Below are 20,118 nucleotides of genomic sequence, written 5' to 3'. Positions count from 1 at the left end.
CATGTAGTGTTTTCTAATTGAACTTCTCACAAATACCTTTCCTCTACACCGTATATCCTTTGTGAGACTAAAATTCATAGTATCTTCTTCTCTTTGCCAGTAGACCAGTGCTTTGAACTCACTATACTTGTTAAGTAGTTGTTGAATTAACATTGTTAGAAACCTGGTAGGCTGCACCTGTGACTTGTTCGCAGACTTTTAAAGCTGTAAAAGTCTTGTCACACAGCATGTGGCATCTTAGTTCCTCGACCAGGGATAGAGCCTACGCCCGTTGCCTTGAAATACGGCGTCTTAACCACTGCATCACCAGGGAAGTCCCAAGCTATAAGAGACTTTTTTTTAGCTTAGATAACATGTCCAAAGTTACAAAACGAGCTGTGAAAGAGCTGAGACTGGAACTGAGTTTTCCAGAGTACAGGGGATTCTGGAGGAAACACTGGAAATGGTAGGCTCTCATTTCAGTGTTGCCACATGTTAAATTTTTAAAAATAGAATTACTTCTGGTGTATTCTTGGCCCCATTCCGATAATATATGTCTCCTTAAGTTTTTTTGTTCAGGTTGTTTCATCTCTTTTGGAGTGTTCTTTGTTTCTTACTCTTGAAAGCCATCCATTTTTCAAGCTATAATTTAAATCCCTCCAATCTAGACTTTTACTTGCAGTCCCAATGTGTATCTCATCGGTTGCCTGCATTAGAGTTGTCAATTTGTCTTTTTAACATTAATAGATACTCTTCTCTAGGCGGCTGATGATCTTATTCATATTTGAATCTTCATCATGAACCTTCCAGTGTTTTGCATATGTTGGGTATTAAAGTAATAGTAATTGAAATTGTGGAAAATGAACTTCAAAAAAATTTAAATTCTACTTCATTAAATAGTGAGACTTTAGCATGGTTCAGTTTTGAAAGGCTCAGTAAAGTTTATTGTGAAAGGCTTGGACCGGTGTTCCCCAGACACCCAGGTCCACTCTCGTCAGTCAGTCAAGTCTTAACTTAAAAAAAATTCTCTAAGATAATAATCACATTTTGGAAAAGGATAGATGTAATTTTTTTTTAAATAAAACTGTTTTCTTACAAAGCCTATTAATTTATTTGAAACTGCAAAAAACTTTGACTACTAGAGCTCTGATTTAGAGACAAAGGTAGGGATAAAAACTGCTCTGCACAAAAAAGCACAAACATGTTTTTTAGTATTAGGGCATGTCCACATTTAATACAATTACATAATCTTGATGAAGGGAGCTATATAATGACATCTTCAAGTCTCTATGTTTTTCTTGGACAGTAGAATGCCAAACTAATAAGCATAACTGCACATAAAAGGCTTGTGAAATGACAGAAAAGTGTCAGACCTTTACTGTGGGCAAGCACAAGGTAATACATGGAGGAGAAAATAATTGTCCAGATTACACCAATGGATGAGTGAGTGCTAATCTAGCAAGAAACCTGGCTTCTATCTAAAATAGTAATGTTTTAGAATATTCTTTTTGAGTTTGAACAAAGTAAGTTGATGATAATTTGTAAAATTATTACATAATGAGATTGAACAAGAACATGATATTGTAACATTAAAAGTAATGGACAGTACAGCCAGAGCCATGAGATAGTATTAAAGGTATACAGGTATATGGTAAGATACATAAGGACAAGCTGTTTTATAGCTTTTTATTGTTAAAGTAGGATGCTTTAGGATGATGTCCCTAAACTTTGAGTTTTTAATGTAAATTTTAGACAGTTAAAGACTTTCTCAATTCACTCTATGAAAGATAACAGTATTTATTTTTTTAAAAAATTCTCTTGGAGAAATGACCCATGAAATTAACTAGATGTAATAGTAAGTATGCGGATAACATTTTTAATGAAATTCACAGAAATATTTTTGTCATCTGCAGAACTATGTTATTGTGACAGAAATAAAGAAATGAAACCTAGTAGAGTTTTGTCGGAGAAGGTGATGGCACCCTACTCCAGTACTCTTGCCTGGAAAATCCCATGGACGGAGGAGCCTGGTGGGCTACAGTCCATGGGGTCACGAAGAGTCAGACACTTACTGAGCGACTTCACTTTCACTTTTCACTTTCATGCATTGGAGAAGGAAATGGCAACCCACTCCAGTGTTCTTGCCTGGAGAATCCCAGGGACGGCGGGGCCTGGCGGGCTACCGTCTGTGGGGTCGCAGAGTTGGACGCGACTTAGCAGCAGAGTTACGTTAACTTTTATCTTGACCATAAAATCTTCCTGAAAAACCACAGTAGATGTCACTTACCTGGATTTTGAGCAGTATTTTCAGCTTTTCCAACATACTAGAGGAACTATTTTTTCTAGAGGAAAATTAGAGGAAAATGCACACTAGAAGAAGCAATTTCTGATTGGAAGGGAATACTATGCTTCATAAGTAAGAGGCCTTTTAATACTTGAATAGATGGTTGCATGTAACTGTCCCTTAATTCAGTAGTTACTCTTGTATACTTAGTTTGCTCTGTTCTGACAGGATTTCTACATGGATGGGTCTAAATATGGGGTAAAATTCTGAATTGATCATTTTACCCTTTTTGTTACATTTAAGTGCACATATTTTAGTTGTGATAAAGGGTATGACTTTTCTAAAAATTTTATATAAATTTCACTTGTAGGTACTGTGTATGATGTAAGTCACTATAATGCTTTGCTTAAAGTCTACCTTCAAAATGAGCATAAATTTTCACCAACTGACTTCTTGGCAAAAATGGAAAAAGGAAACGTTCAACCAAATCGAGTAAGTAGTTGCTATTACAGATGTGTTTATTGGTCATATCAACTTTTGTTTTTAACCAAGAAAAAAAATTATTAAAAAGTATTTACTGGCCCATTTCTTTGACAGGTGACATACCAAAGGTTGATTGCTGCTTATTGTAATATGGGAGATATTGAAGGTGCCAGGTATGTAGTTTTATAAATGTATGTTTAAGCAAACAAATATGTACGTCTTGTAGATCTAGAATATAGTCTTTTTTTTTTTTAATTAGAAAATTATTTTAGAAGGATTTTAGCCTAGCGAATTTGGTCATATGACTTAGATAAAATACTAAATTGTGTAAAAGGGGAAAGATAATTAATTGAAGATTACTATTTTAATTAAAAGTATAATTTACTGGAGCAGAAATTTAAAATTGTTGGGTTAAAAGCTGGTTTTACTTTTTTTGTTCGTTAAATTGCTGTTTCCAAAAACAAATGTTGGTAACCATTTACATTGTATTCATTTATAAAACTGATAATATTCTCTTTATTTCACACGTTTTATATAAAATCAGTTGTGACATTGTTCATGGATAGTTTATTCCTACTTTTGGACGGAGGGTTTAGGAAATAAGGAATAAATTGAAATGTACAATCTCATTTTTAATGAAATGAATCTTGTTAAACTTGATGATTTTTGAAGCTTAATTAGTAGTACAGAAGAAACAATCAGATTTTTAAAATTTACCCTCTATCTTTAACAAATGTACTTGAAAACTATTGATACAACTTCAGGGAGTGGGATTTTTGTGTGCACATATTGTAAAAAGTGTTTTTCATGTATTTCCAAGAAGTATTTTTATTTCTCTTTTGTTGCAGCACGATTCTTGGATTTATGAAAACTAAGGATCTTCCAGTCACAGAGGCAGTATTCAGTGCTCTTGTCACGGGGCATGCAAGATCTGGGTAATGCTCAGCCTAGGGATTTACTCTCAAGTGAGGTTTAATTTATAGGAAGCTATTGTAGAAAATTCTTAAAACTATGTTTAACTCTAAAAAAACTCTTTTGAGTCTATGTGGTAGAATATGCACATATTAATATAAGTTATTCTTAAATTATCTGTTTGATTAAATTTTTATTTGAAGGTTTTCAGTTTTAAAAACTGAACTTGATCCAAAGTAACTGATTTTGTAAAGTTTATTAACTGTTTTGCTAGTGCCCTAGAAAATATTTTTATTTTTGAAGAATATTTTACTAAATGTTATTCTTTCCTAAAAAGATAGATTTGAGTCATAACATACCCAATGGAAGAGGGCACATTCTTTAATGTCTGTAATTATTGTATAATTTGGTTTTGGAAAAGTTAGCTATAAAAATTTGAGATGTTAAGGATCCTTATTATTTTGGAAACCTATTACTAGTTTAATATGTATTTTTAATACATGTTAATACATATACATTTTTATAATATATATCTAATATGTATTTTTCCTTTTCTGATGTTATGATTCTAAATGTTTGTACTTAAGAATTAAGAATTTTTAGTAAGCAGAGGTAATATATTGTAGATTAAATGATATGACATTTGGCAGTATTATAGTAATCTGTTTTATTTTCTTTGAATTAATGTACAGAGATATGGAGAATGCAGAAAATATTCTCACAGTAATGAAAGAGGCTGGAATTGAGCCTGGTCCAGACACATACCTAGCACTATTGAATGCATATGCCGAGAAGGGTGATATTGACCATGTTAAACAGGTGTGACTTACATAAATAAACATACTTTTAAATCATTTGTATAAACTCTTGAATTTTGTGTGATATGGAAAAGTATAGTGTATATCTATCTGTTTTTAATGATATCTCTTATAGATAGTCTTGAAGGAGAATTCTTACTGTAGTTCAGTACTTTGCTGCTGATGTAACAATTATTGCTGAAACAGAATATTTTCTGTTTTACAAAAGAAGTCTTAAACCTTTAGATGGTGTGTGTCCTCAGTCTCTCAGTCGTTTCTGACTCTTTGTAACTCCATGGACTGTAGCCTGATAGGGTCCTCTGTCCATGGGATTTTCCAGGCAAGAATACTAGAGTGAGTTGCCGTTTCCTACTCTAGGGGATCTTCCCGACCCAGGGATTGAACCCATGCCTCTTTGAGTCTCCTGCATTGGCAGGCAGGTTCTTTACCACTGTACCATATATATAAAATTTTAAAATCTTGGTATTTTAATTTATTTAGATTCAGTTTAAAAAATTTTGCATCTCACTTGTTCTTTTAATTTCTGGACCTTCCTTTAGACCCTGGAGAAAGTGGAGAAGTCTGATCTTTATCTTATGGATCGTGATTTATTGCAAATTATCTTGAGTTTCAGTAAAGCTGGGTATCCTCAATATGTCCCAGAAATTTTGGAAAAAATTACATATGAAAGAAGATATATTCCAGGTAGTTTTAAAGTTTTTATTTTCATAATTTTTCTAAAAATAAAACTATTTTTACATGACGGAATGGACATTCTCTAGCAATAGGGTATTGTGGTAGATGAACATACGATTCTTTTAAAGCTTTAATAAACTGAAAAAATTGAGTTAATGAATACATGGGAGTATTTTGATTTGGAAGTATTTATTATTTAGGCAGATAAATCCTTTTTGGTACTTGCAGTTCATAAGTTTGTCTTTTGATGTTGATATGAATGGGAAATCAGTAACAGATTTTGTTTAAATCAGTAACAAAAGATGTCTTTGTTTTTTTCCAGATACAATGAACCTCATTTTGCTTTTAGTCACTGAAAAATTGGAAGATACGGCATTGCAGATTTTATTAGCATGTCCTATATCAAGGGAAAGCAGTCTGAATGACTTTGGCAGTTTCTTTTTACGACATTGTGTGACTGTGAATACGGTATTCAAATAGTCCATTTTTACTTTGTAGACAGTGTAATCGGCAGTGAAATACGATTGTTTAAAATAGAAGAACATGAGACTAGATCAACTATTAATATAAATAGTAAGAAAGCTTTGTTTTTGTGTTGGAAGAGTTTTGGGCAGAAAGAGGATGAGGGGTTCACACTTTTCTTTTGTCTCAAAGGCAGAAGGTCAAATGGTAGGATATTTGCAGATTGAACTGACGTGTAGTGCCTTTCTTTTCTAGCCTCCAGAGCAGCTTAGAGACTACTGTAAGAAGCTAAAGGAAGCCCAGCTGCACACGTCGCCTTTGCAGTTCACACTCCAGTGTGCTTTAGTGGCTCAAAAATTCGGTACTGTATTCTCATAATTAGAACTCACATAAGCAAGTTTTGCTGAGGTAGCTTTGATATATTTTATGGTATCTCTTTCAGATTTGGCAAAAGTGCTGATGAAGGCTTTGAAGGAAGAAGGTTTTCCTATTAGAACTCATTATTTTTGGCCATTGCTAGTTGGACATCAGAAGGAGAAAAATGTTCAAGGTTTGGTTTTACCTTTTACAGATATAGTGGTTCAGATATCCAGTATAACAGTTTCTGTACACATTTAATTGAATTATTTGAGGAAACATACTTATTAAACCTTATGAGGAAATAGAATTGGTTTAAGCCATGGTAAAGTATTAGGTAAAAGCTTAAAAGACAAACATAATGGATTTCTTTCATCTTAATTTCATTTCTTATTTCATCTCTAATCTTGGTATTCAGACTTGTGATTGTGGCTTTAAATAGTTCATCATTTTTAAGTTCTTCAAAAAACGCTTTAGTTCTTGGTTTTACATACATATAGTGTTTGAAATTAGTTTATCTAGCCTTATTAAAGTCAACGTTATATACCATACAACTAGACCGTTTTCTTTTTGGACCAGTCTATTTTTCCTTTACTGAGCTGTTAAAATAATAGGAAAGGCAAGAGAACTTTTATTGCAAAATAAGTGCTCATGGCCTGACAGCCTACTGATTGAAGGACAGAAATGTTCAATCTTCCAGGTTCTTAAGTACGTTTAAGCATTTAGCATGCTTTTCCCTGTACACATGGGATGTCTATAGGATATGAATAAGAATTGAACAAATATTAAATTTTAGAGCACAGTATCTAATTCCTTGGTTTGCATTATTGGTAATTCAGAAAGAGTAGTCTCATAAAAAGATGCTTTTAACAGAAGTACTTCCCCCTTGGGGAAACAAAAAATGGTCTTTTTCATTTTATCTTGCTGTATAATGTGCTTTAGAATGAGATGCAGGGTTGTTAGTATGACATTGGGTGACAAACAAAGTGCACAAACAACAAAAAAGTGCTTTTAGCAGACTTCGATGTTGCAATTTTGTTTTAAATATATAGCTGTCTTCTGGTTTCAAGGAAATAGTGAAACAAGTCTTCCCTAATTGTTTCTGGCTCTAAAAGTATCTAAATCCTTTTTAGAAAAATCTTTGGGAAAACAATATGTTAGTTGATTAACTCTTTGCGTATCCTCCAGTTCTGAAAGCTCCAAGAGGTAACCTTTAACCTAGTCTTTTTGAACCACAGAAAATCTGCATCATTCCATGAAAATCCCTTGGGCATATTAGTATTGTCCATTGTACACAGATATGAAAATACTTTGAGTACTCCCGTTGAAACCTTTGTTTGTTCATCAGGTCAGTTTTTTTTCCTCAACCTATCACAGTATGTAGACTTGAATTGTTCACTACATTTTACTACTTAGTAAACATGAAAGAAGAATTCAGGTAATTTCTTTCCATAGTTGTATCTCAGACTAGTAGAAAAGTGGACTCTTGTCTCCCGGCCCTCTTTTCTTAGACTCTTTGGATCAAAGGTACCTTTTTGGAAGCTCCCATTATATTAATGAAGGAACTGAGAGCCCAGAGAGTCAGTGAATGGTCTTAGGTTCTACATGTAGTCGTCAGTGGTGCTTGGATTAGAACACAGTTTCTGTCCTCCTATTGTAAATACTCATTGCTAATACCTTAACAACTGCATATTTAGACATTGGTAAATATACTGTATTTATTTTCTAAAAATTCTTAGCTGTTGGTTAAAAATTAGGTATTGATTTTTGAATTAAGGACATTTTAAAAAAGTGGTACCAGTTATTTTAATCAATGAAGATTTTTAACTGGGAAAATAGGAAAACTGAGGAAGTTAGCCTGAGGGTACAAGAGATTGTCAGCTGGTTTATAGTTTTTAAAAACTCATTTCTCCCTTGAAAATAGTCCTGAAAACAAAGTATGTGTTCTACAGACTTTTCTTCATGTAACAGGTCAATGACTGTACATATTTTATATAGTTTCGTTCAATTCAGTCGCTCAGTCGGGTCCAACTCTTTGCGACCCCATGGACTGCAGCACGCCAGGCTTTCCAGTCCATCACCAACTCCCGGATCTTGCTCAGACTCACATCCATCAAGTCAGTGATGCCATCCAACCGTCTCAACCTCCGTTGTCCCCTTCTCCTCCTCCTGTCAATCTTTCCCAACATCAGGGTCTTTCCAGTGAGTCAGTTCTTTGCATCAGTTGGCCAAAGTATTGGAGCTTTAGTTCCTCCAATGAATATTCAGGACTGATTTCTTTTAGGATTGACTAGTTTGATCTCCTTGCAGTCCAAGGGACTCTCAAGAGTCTTCTCCAGCACCACAGTTGAAAAGCATCAATTCTCCAGCACCCTGTAAGATAAAGAAGTAACATTCTTAATAGTGCAGTGACTTTATCTTTTGGGGAATGTCATATGTAAACTGGTAGAAATAAATAGAAGAAAGTAATGGCTACAGAGATGGAGGATGTAGAGGAGTATTTTTCATAAGGAAAAAATAAAACTAGGAAATCAAAGAAAGGTATTCAGAGCTCAGATCAGACTGAACCAAGTTTTCAACTGTAGCATGATCAAACGTTTATTGAATAGAATTTTTCTGGCTGCAGATTTGGCCATCACCAAGCCCTAAAAAAGATTCTTATAGCGACTTCCTCATGGCTTATCTTGCTGGTGTTTCTCTGTGGCACAAATGGAAAAATCCTCTCTTAGAATTTTAGTGGACTGGCCCAAGTGAGAGGAAATAATGCAGAATGATTAAGGATCTACATGCCTTGGTATATTTTTAGAAACCTGAAAATAAGAATATAAAAGGTAAAATATGAAAGGAAAGGCTGGTATGAAAGCCTAAATACCAGTTGAGTAAAATGGTTGAGTAGAAGGTACTTTTTATTTTTCTAGTAAAATGCTTTCTGTTGAAAATCTAAACAAATGGAGATGCATCTGTGTCTGGTTTTATCGGAAGCAGTTTACTTTTTTTCCCCAAATGGCTTACAGTAAGTTTTTTTTTTTTTTAATTTGAACAAAATCTGTACTTTAGTTAACAATACTATATCACACATTAATTTCCTGTTTTTTTTTCTTTTTTTAAAAACATAGTATTTTCTCTATAATCTCAGAATTGGATTAGAAGCTTCAAACCTTGTTCAGTTTTTTTGTTTTTAAAGATCACTAAGGTAATAAGTTTTCTAGACTTTGAGCAGTAATACTTGATGCCAGAATACATGGAACTGTATCAAAGTTTTCAGTGGATATAAATTAGAAATCTGGCATTCTGTTCATACTAAGTCAAACAAGTAGAATAAAAAAGAATCCTTATTTTAGGGGGTACTTTCTAAAAAATAAGAAATTCCCTCCTTGTAAAGTGAGTTCTCTGGGTAGAGTCTAAAATCATGTGGCATAAACAACCCTAGTCAGTGGGATTTATTCAGAAAACCCATGTATCTTTCCCAGTAGTTTGAAGTACTTTAATTCCTTTAAAACTTTTGAATGGAGACTTTCCTTTCGATTCATAAACTTTATTGTGCTTACATTTGAAATACTGTTTACTAGATCGTTTAGATTTTCTAAGTTCACAGAGGTTTGGGATCCTTGTTTATCTAAGTTAATATATGAATATTTTTTTAAAATGTGGATTGTATTTTTGAGGAAGATACATGTAGGTGTGTCAGATCAGTCACCTTTCTTACTGAGAAGTGTTTGCATCTTCCTGTCCGACTATAGTTACTGAAGTGAATATCCTTGACTGAACTCATCTGAGCAATGATGGGAATCCAGGTTTTCATAAAACTGCCTTAGTTTCAGTTGGAAAGATACATAAGTTAAAAATGCTACCAATGCAGGTCATCTAAACAGGCAGAATGCACTCTTCCTGACCTTAAAAGCATTATTAGAAGATTGAAGAATTAAGAGATTAAAATATATTTGAGGCATTGATGATGAGAAGTGTTTGTATAGGAATCTTCGGTCTGTAGTTAAGTTTGTTGACCTGTTTGCAAGAAAATGAAACAGTTATTTTATGCTATTAGAGTATTTTAAGACAGCTAAAAATATTTTAGTTGTTGTTACTATTAACATTTGTTTAGTATTTTTAGGGTTTCACACAGATTTTAGTTTTAGTGACCACCCTGAGAAGTATAATATGGAGCTTTATTATCATTCCTGAGTCCAAAAGGACTTGATCTTAGGTCCTTCTGATTGGAGGGGAAAGTGTAGGTTTTTCCTTTTTTGTAGTATTTCAAGCACCTGCCTGCAGTTAGTAAACAGTGTTTCTATTTTAGGACATGTCTTTGACATTGAAGAAAATGCTTACTTTAACACTTCTGTTAAAATAAAGATTATTGGACTCCTGGAGGCATTTCCAACTTTATTTAAGTAGAGAAATCTATACTCTTCCCCTGAGTAGGCTGAGATGAAAGCCTTCTTAATATAGAACTTTATATACTGATCAGTTTAAACTGAGTTGCAATACTGGGATTCTTTTTGTTCAGTATGTTTTTTCAGATGTCCTCCATCTTCCTGTAGGCCTAGACCACAGGAATTTGTTCCATACCTGTGGGTAATATTTGCAGTTTTGATACTTTGTTTCCATCCATTTAATAGGCATGGACTCTTACAGGTCAGAAAATTGTTCTGTTTATTGAGTGCCTTGATGTATTGCCTTATTACATGGATGGTGGGTAGAAGGATCAAGTCAAATGTTACATGTTATTGTTGTTATATGTTAAAATGTCTAGAAGGCACAGTTTGGGTATATTGCCATTTCTAGTGTGTAAGCTAAGAAATTATTGCCCAGTAAAGTGGAGTTTTTCTGAATGTTGAGCTTTAAGCCAACTTTCTCACTCTCCTCTTTGACTTTCATCAAGAGGCTTTTTAGTTCCTCTTCACTTTCTGCCATAAGGATGGTATCATCTGCGTATCTGAGGTTATTGATATTTCTCCCAGCACTCTTGATTCCAGCTTGTGCTTTTTCCAGCCCAGCGTTTCTCATGATGGACTCTGCATATAAGTTAAATAAGCAGGGTGACAATATACATACTTGTCATACTTGACATACTCCTTTTCCTATTTGGAACCAGTCTGTTGTTCCATGTCCAGTTCTAACTGTTGCTTCCTGACCTGCATACAGATTTCTCAAGAGGCAGGTCAGGTGGTCTGGTATTCCCATCTCTTTCAGAATTTTCCACAATTTATTGTGATCCACACAGTCAAAGGCTTTGGCATAGTCAATAAAGCAGAAATAAAAAACTAAGATCATGGCATCTGGTCCCATCACTTCATGGGAAATAGATTGGGAAACAGTGGAAACAGTGGCAGACTTTATTTTTTTGGGTTCCAAAATCACTGCAGATGGTGATTGCAGCCATGAAATTAAAAGACGCTTACTCCTTGGAAGGAAAGTTATGACCAACCTAGACAGCATATTCAAAAGCAGAGATGTTACTTTGCCAACAAAGGTCCGTCTAGTCAAGGCTGTGGTTTTTCCAGTGGTCATGTATGGATGTGAGAGTTGTACTGTGAAGAAAGCTGAGCTCTGAAGAATTGATGCCTTTGAACTGTGGTGTTGGAGAAGACTCTTGAGAGTCCCTTGGACTGTAAGGAGATCCAACCAGTCCATCCTAAAGGAGATCAGTCCTGGGTGTTCATTGGAAGGACTGATGCTGAAGCTGAAACTCCAGTACTTTGGCCACCTCATGCGAAGAGTTGACTCACTGGAAAAGACTCTGATGCTGGGAGGGATTGGGGGCAGGAGGAGAAGTGGACCACAGAGGATGAGGTGGCTGGATGGCATCACCAACTCAGTGGACATGAGTTTGGGTGAACTCTGGGAATTGGTGATGGACAGGGAGGCCTTGAGTGCTGTGATTCATGGGGTTGCAAAGAGTCGGACACTACTGAACTGAACTGAACTGAAAGTGGAGTTACTCACAGTTACTCTGCCATTAAGTGCCAGGACCAGAGTTGAAAGCTAAGTCTCTTTAAACTGCAAACCTTGCTTTTGTTTTGTCACTTCACTGTAATGTCGTACCTGAAATTTAGAAATTTACTTTAAACCGTGGTCATGAAAGCAGTCATTACTGGCCAGAAGATACTTTGAGGACATTAGATTAGCACAGGTCTATTACTGGTAATTGTAAAGCAGCTATGTACTGCGCCAAGTGCTTAGTAATTTTTGCATATGAAGAAGAGCCCAGTGTGACTTGCCATTTTTATGATAGATGTAAAGGTTGTTAGTACTAATTCCCAGGGAGTTGTTGGAGGAATAGCTTCAGATTTTTCTTGCAATTATTGTTTAGGCTTGTGTGTGCTGTATGGACCAACTTGACATGCATGTTCTCTTTAATCTATATGTAAGCACTTGCTTTGTCTTTTGGGGTTTTTTTCCTGTGTTGTTTTTACATCTTGAAAAATACATCTAATTAAGGTTTTGAAAATACTGGGTAATTTTAAATATAATGAACTGTTTAAATTTAAAAGGTTTTGATCCATAATCTGAATTTTATCTAAAAAATGTGCAATATTCATAATGTAGTCAGACTTGTCTCTATATGCAAGTCTGTATTCAGTGAGAATTTATAGTCAAGTTTTGGTACTAGAATCTATTACATAAGAAACTTAAAGAAATATAGTTTTTATGTAGATAATACCATAAATCAAAAACAGGGATTTTTTTTAGGGGAAGTTTTAACAATGTGAAAGTAATAAAGCTAAAGAAGTAAATTCTAAAGAGAAAAATAAATGAGGTCTTTCTTAAACTATTGCTTCTGTCAAAGTAGGTAGCACCTGAATAGTTTGACAATATTCTAGAATTGTCTGATTTAAAAAAATGTTTGTACTATTTGAAGCTAACCATAGCTTTGGAAAACATGAACTGTCCTTTTGAGAAGTTAATAAAAGATGTTTTTATGAATGGGGGAAATGAAAGAACGAACAATTTACTAGACTTTTATAGTGTAAAATACAATGAGACTAGCTCATTAGAATCAATAATTCTTTCTTGTGTTATTAAATAAGAATTCACAGGGTAGTTATTAATAAGAATTCACAAGGAATTCTTTACATAAGTGCTTAACTTAAAAACTTTTGTCTTAAACAGATCTCTTCTCACCCCACTCCTCTAATCCCTTGTCTCTGATATTTATTCATGTCAAGTTTTATTTTGTAGATCCATCAATGCTGTGTGATAGCAGTGATGTTTTATGATCTCTGTTCAGTTGGGATACTGGAAATTATTAAGCATCTGGCTTAATTGTTTTCATTTTTCTTATGAATTAATAGGGAGAGATGTAGGAAGGAGCAGTTTAATTTTTTTCATTTAGCATCTTATCACCCAGTTTTGTTCTTTCTCTTTCAGACAAACAAAATGCTGAGTACTTTTCCTGCATTAAAATTCAAATAGATGAACTGAACTTTGATCTTTTGTTAATGTATTCTCAGTTCTTCATCTCTGTGTTCTTAAATTTGATCTTACAGGTATAGTGGAAGTCCTGAAAGGAATGCATGAGATGGGAGTGACTCCTGATCAGGAGACGTACGTTAATTACGTGTTTCCGAGCTTTGATAGTATAGAGTCAGTTCGTGCTGTTCTGCAGGTGAGCACAGTGTGGCTCTAATTTCATAATTGAAGAGAGCATCTTCCCTCCCTAGTGTTTTGTGGTAACCAAGGAAAAAGTCACTGAGCCGAGTACTAAAATGGTCATGTTGGTATATAACTTTCTAAAGCTTTGTAAAAAATATTGGTGAGTGTAACACCTGTAAGGTTGTTAAACTTTAAAAAAACTTTAAAAGGGAAAATAACATTTGTCTTGTGTTGAAGAGAGAACGTGCCAATATCACACACAATTTAAATAAAACAATTTCACTCTAACCCCACTCTACAATGTAGCTGTACCTATGTTTTGAGTAGCACTTTTACTTCTCTATCAATTTTCATAATAAACTCTTAATAAATTTACTATTCCGGTTTTTTTTTGAATAATTTTTTGTTTGACCCCAAAGCTTTATTTTCCTACCAGATACTTCCTGTCCCCACCAGAATAAGCAAGACATTTATAAAAGGGCCTGTGAAAAATTGACTTGGATAGTGCACTGGCTCAGCAAATGGTTGCACTTTGATTTTCAGAATAAAGCACTGGGCAGTTAGGAACAACTCTGTAGAGTACACATACTTTAAGACGTAATGTTTTGCTCAGAAGACCTGTTTCTTAGGTGGTTATTCACATAATGCCTTTATTTTTCTATATTGTTAGCGTGTCTTTTCTTTCAAATAATTTCATAATTACAGTCCTCTTAAAGATACAGTTTATGTCTTGAGTGTCTTTAGCTTTCTTCCCTGAGTCCTTAACAGTGTATTTTGAGACTGTGCTATCCATATTTAACTGTTAAAAAATGCACTTAAAAAGGTAGTTTCCCCACATATTTCCCCAAAACCTACTCTTCTCACTTGGCACCTTTACATTATAGTATGTAATTCCACAAATTATTTTTTATGATTGAATGTCTTATTGTATAGATGTACCATAATTTATCTTTATTTCTTATTGTTGGTTAGTTGATTTTTAATATTGTGCTGTTATTATAAAGTGGTTCAGTAAATATGTTCAGGTGAATTTCAACTCATTTACTTAAATTATTAAATATGATATTGAGACAAGTAATTACCCATTTGGAGTTAAATAAAAATAAATTTGACCTGTACTTCATTATATGCCTTAAAATATCATCTTGGATCAATACATTCTTCGTTTTGGATTAGTACATTGTTGTAAATGAGAGAGTAGTTCTAATGTCTTCAGTGGTAAACTCTCCCTAGAAGGAAGGCACTCTAATAGTAACAGATTATGTAAATTTAAAGATAAACATTTAATTTAGGATGTTGAAACTCCATTCATAGCTTTTGCTAAAGTTTGGTTATTCAATTTATTTGTATTTTAGAAAATGATCTTTTAAAATAAAAGATCATTAGAGTTTCTGATATAAAGAAATGGGAAAACAGGAAATTTGAATATTTTAAGCTGAGGTATATTATCATTGAAATATGCTTTATCCCTAGGAAAACGGATGTCCACATGATGATAATGTGTTTTCTCAAGCTGAATTGAGAAGTAAAGCAGTAAATGGAAACTTAGATTATATTTTATCATTTAGTAAGTATGCAACATAAGGAGTAAACTTGGCGGGTGTTAATTTCTGTGACTTTTGAGAACATACAGGGTAGTCCATGCCCTCACTTCCTGCCTCGGGTAGTTCAGAGTAATTTCCATGAAAGGGAGGAAGTTTTTATAAGTTTTTTTGAAAATTATCCTGATAAGACGGTTTATGAATTGAAACTTAAAAATAATTTGGAAGTAGTTTTAAAATGTAAAGAACCTTGGAAGTAACATGGTGTTAGGTTGGAATGGGGACCTGAAAGGCTTGGATCTTATTTATAATAAACTGCTGATTATGGGATCAGAAACAAATCTCTCTACCATTCTTTTGTTTCAATTTCATGAAATGGGATTGTATTGCCTGTCTCTCTACCTTGTGGGAGTTGTGAAAATCCTCTGAGATGTGGTTTTTGAAAGTGTTTTCTAAACTAATGCTTATTATGGCCCTCAGTTATGTGAAGCCAGCTCCCCAGTCCTCATTAATGAAACACAGCAAATGTTTACTAAACACTTATAAATGGTAGGGTGCTTTACAGTGTTCATCACATATTAATAAAAGTCATACACTGGTAGATGAAGAGAGGCTTAGAGAGGTTAAATGATTTGGCCAAAGTTGGTGACTGAGTCAGACCAAGATCATCTAACTTTAACCTTATTATTATTATTTTTTTTTACTATCAGACATTTTAATTTTAATAAATTAGACATTTTTTAATTAAAAAATTTTAACATTATCTATGGCATTAACTTGACAGTGTTTCAGGTCTTGTGAAAAGACACCATTTAAAAACAAACATACAAACATCAACATCCAGCCCACTAAAATGTTAAAAGCTAACCTTTGATTAACATGTATTCAAACTGTATAAATGGAAGCTTTGTGAAAACCAGATTGTTGGTACATAGTACCTGTGTCTACATTATTTAAAATAGAGCCTCTAATTCAAAATATGCCCAAATTGGATTTATTTTATTTTATGGTATTATTGTAAAGGGAAAGGTGAAATGTCAGTATGAAAAATGGTGATTGTTAGAGGTGTAGTTATTTGAGTGTAAGGTTGGGTATTAATGCAGGCTGCTATCCGAGTGTATTGATTTTGCCTTCCACTCTGTATAATATATAGATTTTTCATACTGACAAGTTGAAAACAGAAGCATTAACAGGAATCTGGGCACATAAGGTGAATACAAGAGAGATGCCTTTCCCTTTATCATACCATCCATTCCACTTCATTGTCAACCTCTTGATTTTTTTCAGACTTGTTTGTTGCTACGGAAACTAGATGCTTTCTGTCAGCAGTCTTCCAGCTGGCTGAAATGTTTCTGGTGACCTTTTTAATTAATAAAAGCTTGATAATAATCTGTAAAATACTAATTTGAATAGTTTAGAAATAACTTTTCAAGAGGTTGTTTATTAAATGTGAAAAAGAAAATTGCCATGAACTTAAAGACTACAGAAGATTTCAGCTCACTCCATGAGTGTCCTCCCTTTCCCTTGAATTACAGGTCTTTGAAGAGTGGTTAGTTCTGTAATTGCTGGTATTTGCTGTAGGCTGCTTGTAGAGAGGCACTTTTGGTTACTATAAGGAATAGCAAGTAGTAGCGAAAAGTAAATGGATTGTCTTTTTTGTAAATTGAGGTGTAATTGACATAAAATATTAGTTTCAGGCATTATAATATAGTAATTCAATATTTGTATGTATTGGAAAGTGATCACCAGAATAAGTCTAGTTAACATCCATCCCCATACATGGTTACGAAATTTTTTTTTCTTGTGATGAGGACTGAAGATCTCTTGGCAACTTTCACATACGAAATACAGTATTACCAACTGTAGTCACCATGCTGTATATTCCAACCCCCTGACTTATGAAATAGCTAATCTTGATCAAGTTTGTGGAATAGTAAGAACCATTTCTCCATTTGAGTTTGTAGGCATGGAAAATAACGTGATCAAGCGAAATTCAGGGTTACCCAAAAGCATGTGGTGCATCCACTTTCAAATTCCTGGAGCAACTAAATTCAGGTCATTTCAGAGACAGGTTTTTAGAGTTAATGTCACATGAAACCACTGAGAAACTTGGGCTTCGTGTTCAAGGGATCTGACAGTTGGTCTCAAGTAATTCTCCTTATGTGTGTGGGTTAACTTTTTTTTTCATATTTAGAGAGATGAACAAATAATATTAAAACTTATGGTGACTTTTCCCATGAATTTTTAAAAAATCTTAACCAGGTATCTAAACTTAATTTATTAATTCTGTCTTCAGAATTTGCCTCCACAGTGGGTTCCTGCCTGTTATAATTCTGTCCCTCTTGAATCTTTTGTAGCCACTTTACATATGTACTGAAAAGATGAAAACAATTACTTATAACATGGCACCATTTTATGTATTTATTTTATATAAAATAACTTCAGGAGATGCCCGCCATGATTCTGTCCCATGCTTGTTATGACAAGGGTTATGTGGGGCGTCAGGTTTTATGCATTAAAGCCTGATCTTACACTAAGGCAAATTAGGCTTAGACTGTCAGCATTGAAACATGCGAGGTTTCACTGAAACGTGCCTGTTAAATGCCAAAATGAATAGTAGAGGAAATAAAATCATCAGAAAAGTGAAAGATCAGTATAAATCAGTTATTTAACAGAGATCAGGAGGTTATTATGGCTTTAGGTTGTCACTCTTGCATGAATGCAGATTATAGATCATAGTGAAAAGTAGAATGAGGAAATGTGAATGGTTCAACATAATCCTACACAACTCTCAGGAAAGAGCATCCCCTCCCCACCGCATCTTCTGTTTTTAAAAGGTGGTGACACTCTCTCCCTTCATAGTGCCATGTTGTCCGATAACATACAGTCTTGGTATATGTACCAGGCTGACTTTGAGTACACTGTTAGGTTAGTTAATGTAGTTATACAGAAGAATATTTATAAATTCATTAGTTGTATAGATTTATGTAAATGAGGTAAAATATTTTAAAAAGATAGCTTATATTGCCAATATGTATTACTGCAATTTTCTAATTAACTTTGTATCAAAATTTTTCCATTTTTAAAATAATACTTCCCAAATGAAAACTGAAAGATATTGGTATAAATGTGTTTCCAAATATGTTGATAATGCAAGTTTTTGGTTTTGGTCTGGAATTTTATGATGATAATTTTCTTTTGCAGTGGAATCAAATACATTGCCTTTCTCATTTGCTTCGTTGAGAGGCAGCCTCATTCTAGGCTTTAGAAGGTAAGATGATTATCTTATATGATCTTTGTCTAAATATGGACTTGATTTCTTCTGTCTTTTTTACCTACTACTCAAGGAAAGAAACAGATATGCTTATCTTGCAATATATTAGTTACCTGAAATAATCTTATCTGTTTTTTGTTTGCTTGTTTGGGTCTGTTTTATTCTTACTAAGTAGTTGAATTGAGTTTAGGCTGCCTTTTATATCAAACATTTCCTAGAAATGCATACTGATCAGGTAAAGGTTTTGTTTCAAAAAAGAAAGTACTCTGAAAATGGTGAGTAGGAGGTATAGACAAATTTGCATGCATATTTGATTTATGCTTTGAGCATTTAATTACAAGATGACTTTTTTTTTTAACTGTAGGTCTTCGTTGGTTATTTATTTTAAATATAACGGTTTGTACATATCATTCTCAAACTCCCAATCTATTTCTCCCTCCCCTCTCCCATGCTGGTAACCAACCATAAATTCATTCTCTGTGAATCTGTTTCTGTTTTGTAAATAAGTTCATTTGTATCTTTTTTTTTTTTTTAACATTTCACAAGATCATATGATACTTGTTTTTCTCTCTCTGACTTACTTTACTTAGTATAATCTCCAGGTCCATCCATGTTGCCGCAAATGGCAATATTTCATTCTGTTTAGTGGCTAAATAATATTTCATTGCATGTATGTGTGTGTATAGAGCGTACCACATCTTTATCCATTCATCTGTCGATGGACGTGTAGGTTGCTTCTGGTTTGTGGTAGTTTGGAAAAATGAAAGCCTCTAAATAAGGGCATGCCATATTTTTTTATTTTTTATATTTTGCTCTTATTTTGTGACAAAAGATTTTGTGACAGCTGTTTTGATTATTAGGACATAAGCTCCATGTTTATTGCCCCATGTTCAGCACATAGATATTAACCTGGCACATAATCAACACTGTTGAATCAATTACTGAGGCCTTATTTATTCTGTGTTTCTGCCTCTGTTTTTGAGCATTCCCTTTTATTCAGCAAGTATTTATTGTTGAGATTGGAGACATTGATTAGGATCAGATTGTAAAATATTTTAAAAAACATGAAGGAGCTTGTCTTTTATTCTGAAGAAGGTAGACTAACTTGTACTGTGCAGAGCTTTGGCTAAGGCAAAGATACATCTAGAATGTATTTGGATCTCAGACATTATATTTTTCATTTGGGGTTTTTTATTTTTTAAATATATGCCGTGTGTCCTTTAATATGCTCATGCTTCTTTCTTCCTTCTTCTCTGTATGGAGATGTTAATGACAGATGTTTTGCTGTCCTTGCCTCCTAATTTTGTTAAATAAGTTTTGTTCTTACTATGCATCATACATTTGTGCTTGTTGACAATTTCTGACTGGATGCTAGTTGTGAATTTTATGGTGGGGAATGTGGATTTTTTTTTTTTTAATTCCTCTAAATATTTCTGAGCTTTGTTCTGAGATCTTGAATTAAATTACTTGAAACAAGTTTTCTTAGTGCATGCTTCTATGCTTTGTGTGTGTTTGTGTGTGTGTGTGCTCTGTCGTGTCATACTCTTTGACCCCACGGACTGTAGCCCATTAGGCTGCTCTATTCATTGACATTTTCCAGGTGAAAATACTGGTGTGGGTTGCTGTTTCTTCCTCCTGAGGATCTTCTAACCCAGAGATCCAACCCACATCTCTTGGATTCTATGCTTCGTAGGTAGGACTTGAGCAGCTTTTAGTCTAGTATTATTCCTACTAAAT

At 34.0% G+C, this 20,118-nt stretch overlaps 1 protein-coding gene across 1 annotated transcript in view; it reads left to right on the top strand.

Annotated features, from left to right (window-relative positions):
• Positions 1–20,118, top strand: part of LRPPRC (leucine rich pentatricopeptide repeat containing) — a 100,286-nt gene that overhangs the window by 15,471 nt on the left and 64,697 nt on the right. Inside the window, exons 4-14 of the mRNA XM_070798575.1 lie at positions 2,634–2,755; positions 2,861–2,919; positions 3,595–3,681; positions 4,351–4,477; positions 5,016–5,160; positions 5,474–5,619; positions 5,869–5,974; positions 6,056–6,163; positions 13,461–13,579; positions 15,040–15,133; positions 18,312–18,378. Of these exons, the coding sequence (XP_070654676.1) occupies positions 2,634–2,755; positions 2,861–2,919; positions 3,595–3,681; positions 4,351–4,477; positions 5,016–5,160; positions 5,474–5,619; positions 5,869–5,974; positions 6,056–6,163; positions 13,461–13,579; positions 15,040–15,133; positions 18,312–18,378 (1,180 nt within the window). The remainder of the gene's footprint in view (positions 1–2,633; positions 2,756–2,860; positions 2,920–3,594; positions 3,682–4,350; positions 4,478–5,015; positions 5,161–5,473; positions 5,620–5,868; positions 5,975–6,055; positions 6,164–13,460; positions 13,580–15,039; positions 15,134–18,311; positions 18,379–20,118) is intronic.

The sequence above is a fragment of the Bos indicus genome, chromosome 11 (assembly GCF_029378745.1).
Source record: "Bos indicus isolate NIAB-ARS_2022 breed Sahiwal x Tharparkar chromosome 11, NIAB-ARS_B.indTharparkar_mat_pri_1.0, whole genome shotgun sequence".
Lineage (NCBI taxonomy): Eukaryota > Metazoa > Chordata > Mammalia > Artiodactyla > Bovidae > Bos > Bos indicus.
This window is presented reverse-complemented; position numbering and strand designations above follow the sequence as displayed.